Here is a 6,624-nt window from a genome sequence, read left to right on the forward strand (position 1 = left end):
GTTTCAGATCATTCCACACCCATGAGAAGGAGACTCTCCTGAAACATTACCCCCAAGATCCAGCTGCAAAAAGCCCCTGCCCTCTCTAGGGTGGTGGCCTGTGCCAGAGCCCTTGCTAATGTCAAATGGGGGGAAGGAAAGGCGGCAGGCACTCTTGGTTTCTGAGAGAGGTTGTACCACGCAGCTGACTGGCTGGGTAGCTGGCAAGGCAAGGCAAAGGAAGATAGCCACCATGGGGTCACCATTCTCTCCCTTCTCCGGAGTTGGAAGCCAACGTACTTCTGGGCACTGGGTGATAATATTCCAGGAGTCCCCCGCAACCCACACATGCACTCCCCCGCTCTGTTTAGTCTATCCCTGAAGCGCGGCAGCAAGCATCTTATTTCTAAGCCAATTTTCCATGTTCAAATCTTCCTGGTCCCAAGTGCGCCCCAGGGGCTTAGTCTACAGACATATAAAGCCAAAAGACAGCGTCGTCAAGCCTGGACAGACTTTCACCCCAGTACAGGGCCTGCGGCTACCAGGCTGGCATGTTGCTGGCCCTGAGCCCACTGGTCCCCGTCCACGCCAGACAATAGAGCAAGAAAATGAAATGAAAAGTGGACTTACTGCTATGGCTTGCAGCCTCTCCTTGTGCAATTCCGCCTCTGCCATCCTGGAGAAGGGCACACGGGCAGGGGAAGAAGGGAAAAAAAAAAACACACGCTGTAGTCACTCAAGGAGATAGAAGGGCACTCGTGGGGGGCTCAACGACCCCAGGGACAGCCGAAGGGTGTGTGGGGTCCGCTCGTGGGGGGCGGGCAAAGCTGGGTGCACGGCTAGCTCAGAGCTCAGCCTCGGTCTCTGCCGGCGCCGCCGCCTGGCTGCGCCCCAGCGCCGCCGCGAACTGCAAGATCCAGGTCTCTACCGCCACCGCCACCACCGGCCGCGCCTGGCGGGGACGTGGGCCGCCTGCAGCCTCCGGGAGAGCGCGCTCTGCCGCGCTAGGTCCCCGCCCTGACGTCTCCGCGCCTCGCTCCGCCCCTGGGGTGTGGGGGACTCGTGGCCGCCGCTGTCGCTCGCGAGTGGGGGCACCTGAAGTGCGGGTGATAAGCGAGCTGGGGGGCTGGGTGGGGGGCGCACAACTGGTGCGCCTCGGTGGCCAAGCGCGTTGCGCTCGGGGTCTAGACAAGACCAGGCGGCGCCTCTCCTCTGAGCAGAGATGCCAGCAGAAGGGGCCTTTGGCAGAATGCAGGACCCCAGCACGTGTCCTTACATGCCGACTGCGGCCACCCAGTATCCCCAGCGCCTTCTAACTGGCTCCAGATGCTTGGTCTCCACGTGGGGACACTTCCAACAGATAAATGCTGTCTGGTCCCTGAGCTTCAGAGGGCAGGGCCCTCAAGGGCAGGGTTTATCACCAGATAGGCCACCCTTCTAGTGACACACCAACTGTAGACAACTCAGAGTTTGAAGCCCTGGGTGCCTTCCTGGACAACTAAGTCACTCCGAGCCTCAGTTTCTCTATCTGAAAAAAAGGTAAAGGACTGCAAATGATCTCACAGAGACGTCCTGTGAATGTGGTGGAAGCCTGAGGAGATGGCTCAGTGGGTAAAGCACTTAAGGCTGAAGGCCTGAGTTCGTATTCCCAGCGCCCACATAAAAGTCACGCGGTCATGGGTGCACCCGCAATACAAGGGATGCCTAAGAGCAGCCGCTCAGGCCCGGAACACTACTCTGATGGCAGGGATGTGATGACAGCCCGAAGCACAGGCCCCAGTAATAAGCTTGCTAAGAAGAAATGGCCCTGTTCTATTTAGCTATGTATTTGAAAAGATAACCAAAATGGATTGATTGACGATGGCGGCTAGGGATATAGCTCAGTTGTTGAGTGCTCGCCTAGCCTGTACTGAGTTAGTCCCGGGTTGGATGCGTGGGAATGAGGGGGAGGAATGAAGGAGCCAAAGAAGGTGAATGTACTTAAAAGTCACCAAAATGTGTATTTAAAAAAATGGTTAAGACGTCAGATTATATACGGAGTATAATTAACGCCAATTAATTCTCACAAAAAAAGGGGGACGGAAGGGGAGATGAAGAAGGAAAAGGGCCTAGGCGACTCTTTGGAAGCCTTCATTTGTAAAGACCTGAACTTTAAAGCCAAATAATTAGGGTTGGGCCCCAGTGTCCAGTGCAATGGCCGTGCTAGTCACAGCTAACGAGCTGAGAGAGCCAGGGTGGGAACTCAAACTGGGGGAAAGTCAGAGAAGGACACAGATGAAGTAGAAGATCTGGAGAGCAGAAGGAAGAATTGGGAGGTTTACACCAAAAGTCACAACCCGAGGACAGGAAATTGCGTCAGGGTCACGTGCTCCCGTGAGGGTCAGGAGAAAGTAGGCTGAGGAGGAGCTGCAGGCGTGAGGAGTGAGGAGCTATGGCTGACGCTGGGGAGCAGTTATGCACAGAGGGCAAGTCAGGAATTGCTCAGGAGGGGGCGAAGAGACATGAGAGGTGGGAAACACTCTGAGTAGAGTTCCATTTTCCAGCTCTTAGGAAGTTCAGAGCGCAGAGGAAGGGAGTCAATGGAAAGAAGGATTTCTAGATCAAGAAAGATTTGAATACGTGGGGGTCAAAGGGGCTATTCGAAGTGACAGATGTTAGCACAGAGGAAAATCCACGTTGGGCAGGGTGGTCTCAGGTTGCGCCAGAGGGTAGTTTTGTTTGCATCCCTCTCCAGTTCCTCCTTGGAAAGAAGAAAGACTGCGGCAGGGAGTGAGGGAGAAAACGGGGAAAGACAGGAAGAAATTTTGAGTTAGAATTTCTACAGAGAAGTTGGGGAGCTTTACCTTTGCTGGCCTGGTTTTCCCTGCAGAAGGAAGTAGTTGAGACTTCTGGGATTGCAGGGAAAACTTGAAGTGGTTTATAAAGGAGCTATGGGAAATGGGGGACACTAAAACATGGATCGTGGGACTGGATGGCATGGTGGTTAGGAGCACTGGTAGCTTTTCCAGAGGGTGCAGGTCCAATTCCCAGCACCCACATGCAGCTCACAGTTATCCAGGACTTCAGTCCCAGGGAATCTGATGCCTCTTCTGGCCTTCGTCAGCACTGCACACATGTGGTGTCCAGACACACATGCAGACAAATATAAATAATTATTTTTTAAAAAACATTGGATCCTAGGCAAACATCTGCATTAAAATTTTATGAACACATGCACAGAATTAAATTTCTATATGATACAATGGGAATTACAGATGGGCTTAGAATCATTTTATTAATGGGATTCACAGGACCAAAAACTTAATTGTGTGTATTTCCTCAGCGTTTTTTAAACACCTGAGACCCATGATTATGCTTGCCCAGATCTGAGGACTGCCAAAGAAAGTGTGGCAAAAAGTCAAAGGAGAGAGGAAATTTAGGGTGCCTGAAACTGGGTTTAGCCCAGTTAGGAAATGTAGGAGACAGATGATTTTTAGCTGCCCAACTGGTGAACCCTTTCCCATCTTTGGGGGGTTCCCACATTTAAACCATATGAGAAGCAGAGCCATATACCATCACAGAAGTGGGTAAATGCCAGACACCTGCTTCCCCAGATCTCCCGGAAGCTATGCATGGCTTGCAATCTGGGCTTAGCCAAACACAGGCACCTGCCAAGAAGTTTGAAGATGGCATTTTTGAGAGTTTTTTCATTCTGGTAGCTCAACTTAGGTCTTGCCCATGACCCAAGCCTCTTCCATAGATGTCTCAACTATTCCACAAATTGCCACATGCATCACAAGTGCCTTCCTTTTGCCCCTTTGTCAACCAGAATTCCTTTTGGTTGTTTGTAACTAAGGACCCCTAGGTGAAACAGGAAGACATGAAATGAATGGCTGAGGTTCGGCCAAGAAGCAGACGGAGAGTATTTTCTCTTCCAACTCTGTTCCCTTCCAATCTAAATTCTAGCATTTAGAACTCATTGAACCTATCATAAACATAGATATTTATAACCCAAAGTGCATCTGTTTTTTTTAGACAGCATCTCATGTGGCCCAGTCTAGCCTCAAACTCACGGTGTAGCCCTGAATGGCCTTGAATTACTTATCCTTGTGCTTCTATCTCTCTGTTGATAGGGCAGAACTTAGGTAGGCGGGGTGACTGGACTGAATGCTGGAAGAAAGAAGGGTGGAGTCAGAGAGAAGCCATGGATCTGCCACCAGAGTCAGACATGCTGCTGAAACTTAGCCGGAAAGCCACTGCCACGTGGTGATACACAGATTAATAGAAATGGGTTAAACTAAGTTGTAAGAGTTAGTCAACAAGAAGTTAGACCTAATGGCCCGAGCAGTGTTTTAATTAATATAGTTTCTGTGTGATTATTTCGGTTCTGGGTGGCTGGGACGAACAAACAGCCCTCTCCCTCCTGTTACACCCAAGGTACATCTATGTTGTAGCTATTTGATGCAAGTAATGGCCTGACATTACAAAAGTGTGACAGCCTAGTGCTACGGCTGTATTGGCTACTGTTTTCCTTCCAAACATTTTAAAGCCGGTATGATATTTCATAGTAGTGTGTAATCCATGTCACAAAGCACCGGCTCTTGTCGGGACATTAAGTTGTGCTGTGTATGTGTCTTCCAGGTGGTGGGACGATGTCTTTGGTAGATGCGGCACTGTAAAGCTCCCCACAGACTGAATACAGAATAGTTGATATGCAAAATAGATGTTTTGATGATAATAATTTCAGGAATCTATTTTAGGACCCGAGTCCTTTGGGAACTGCAAATGAGCACAGACTATTCTCCCTGTGGGGAAACAGGAGCTGGATGAGCCAAGAGCGACATGGCTTTCCAAAGCCCATCCTTCAAGGGGAGTCAAAGTCTTGTTGAGGAGGAGCTAAGAGTGTGAAATTTATTAGCAACTGGAAGCTTTTCTTACCCAAAAGTGATTTGAAAGGCCTGTCAGCATCTCCTGTCTTGGCTCTCTTTTGCGTGAGATCATTTAAGAAGATTCAGTCATGTAAAGCATATGTGATAAGTAGGATCTAAAGGGAGAAAAAGGGAAAGAAAGTAGAAGGGAGGCTATTGGGGACGTAGAGGGGGAAGGGCGAATGAGAACAGGGAGGATGTGGGGTGTGTGTGATGAAAGTGTGTTATATCAATGCATGGGGATGTCATTATTAAACATCTTTGTATAATTAGTATACATTAACATTTTTGCTGTTTTTTTTTTTTTTTTGAGACAAGATTTCTCTGTGTAACAGCCCTGGCTGTTACAGTCCTTGGAACTCACTTTGTAGACCAGACTGGCCTTGAACTTACAGAGATCCGCCTGCCTCTGACTCCTAAATGCTGGGGTTAAATGTGTGTACCACCACTGCTCGGCATATTACTTTTTTAAAGTACACGATTGTTACCCAAAATCCAAAGGAGGAAAACAGTGTTTGTTTGGTGTCCCCTTGGCGCCTGTGGTTATCAGCACTTTGGAAAAGCTGATGGGCCTTCAAGGATATACTGTTTTTCTCTGTGGATAAAAAATGATAGCAACACACAGGAAGTCCCCACGGAGCAAGAAGACAGAGAAAGGTTAAGAAGCAGAATACCAGAGTGAGGTAAAATAGTCCATAGCTACTTATGTATGACTAGAGACCAAGGTTTCTGCACAACAGATTCGGTGGGAAATCTGGCTGGACATGACCATTGGTATCCGGTAGGATACTTCCTTTTCTCTTAGTTGGTTTGGACAATGGCACTTTCACTTGACCTATGTGAGTTGCTGGAGAGAGGAGGGTGGTGTAAAGACAGTGAACAGGAATTAGTGGTGGATGTTTAAGTCCCATTCCACACATACCTCACCACAGTGTGCTTGGGGACAATATTGTGGTGTTTATAAGTTGGCTCAGAACAGGCTTGTTAATAAGAAAAAAAAAAAAAAGCTCTGGAAAGTAGAATTGGGAAGTGGGAGGTGGGCGTGACACAGGATAGACACGGGCTGTAAAGACAAGGTGGAACCGTGGGCACCTTGTCAGGATGCTGTGAGAAGCAGGGGTAGCAGATGTCTAGGGTTCGGATGAGCCACAGTGGGTGGGTCTTAAGGACTCAGCCTAATCACTGCTGTATTCACAGTTCCGCAGATCGGATTGAATGAATGACTTGGTTTTATCCAAACATTATTTGTACCTTTTCTAAAATAAACAGAGGTGACCAATCATTATTTTTATTTCATTTTGTGTTTATGAGTTTTGATATACATGCACGCCTGTGCACCACACCAATGAAGTTACCTTTAGAAGAAGGACACCAGAATCCCTGGAACTAAATGGTTGTGAGCCATCATGTCAATGTTGAGACCCAAACTCAGGTCCACTGGAAGCGTTGGATGTGCTCTTAACCAATAAACCTTTCTTACCAGCCCCAGAAATCTCATTACTGGATTCTCCTTCTAATGATTAATATGTACATATAATCATCTTCTGGAGTGAGTTAATTTAATAAGCCTAAATAAGAAGATACTTAAAAAAATTTTTTTTTCTGCCTCTACTTTCTGAATGGGGTCGAGGTGTGTGACACCCACTCTGGTTTTACACAGTACTGGTGACTGAGTCCATGGCTTTGTGTATACTAGGTGAGCATTCTAGCAACTGAACTACATCCCTCCCCAGCCCCA

At 48.2% G+C, this 6,624-nt stretch overlaps 1 protein-coding gene across 3 annotated transcripts in view; it reads right to left on the minus strand.

The window, feature by feature from the left end:
• Window positions 1-955, minus strand: part of Palm2akap2 (PALM2 and AKAP2 fusion) — a 301,240-nt gene extending 300,285 nt beyond the window's left edge. For 2 of the 3 annotated variants that reach the window (XM_050118976.1, XM_050118965.1), the window contains exon 1: window positions 610-955. In XM_050118976.1, the coding sequence (XP_049974933.1) occupies window positions 610-654 (45 nt within the window). In that variant the 5' untranslated portion in view covers window positions 655-955. The remainder of the gene's footprint in view (window positions 1-609) is intronic. The other variant, XM_050118985.1, reaches the window with a different exon arrangement.
• Between the last annotated feature and the right edge of the window lie 5,669 nt (window positions 956-6,624).

Source organism: Alexandromys fortis, unplaced genomic scaffold (genome assembly GCF_014885135.2).
Source record: "Alexandromys fortis isolate MF-2015 unplaced genomic scaffold, M_Fortis_MF-2015_v1.1 scaffold_18, whole genome shotgun sequence".
Taxonomy (NCBI): Eukaryota; Metazoa; Chordata; class Mammalia; order Rodentia; family Cricetidae; genus Alexandromys; species Alexandromys fortis.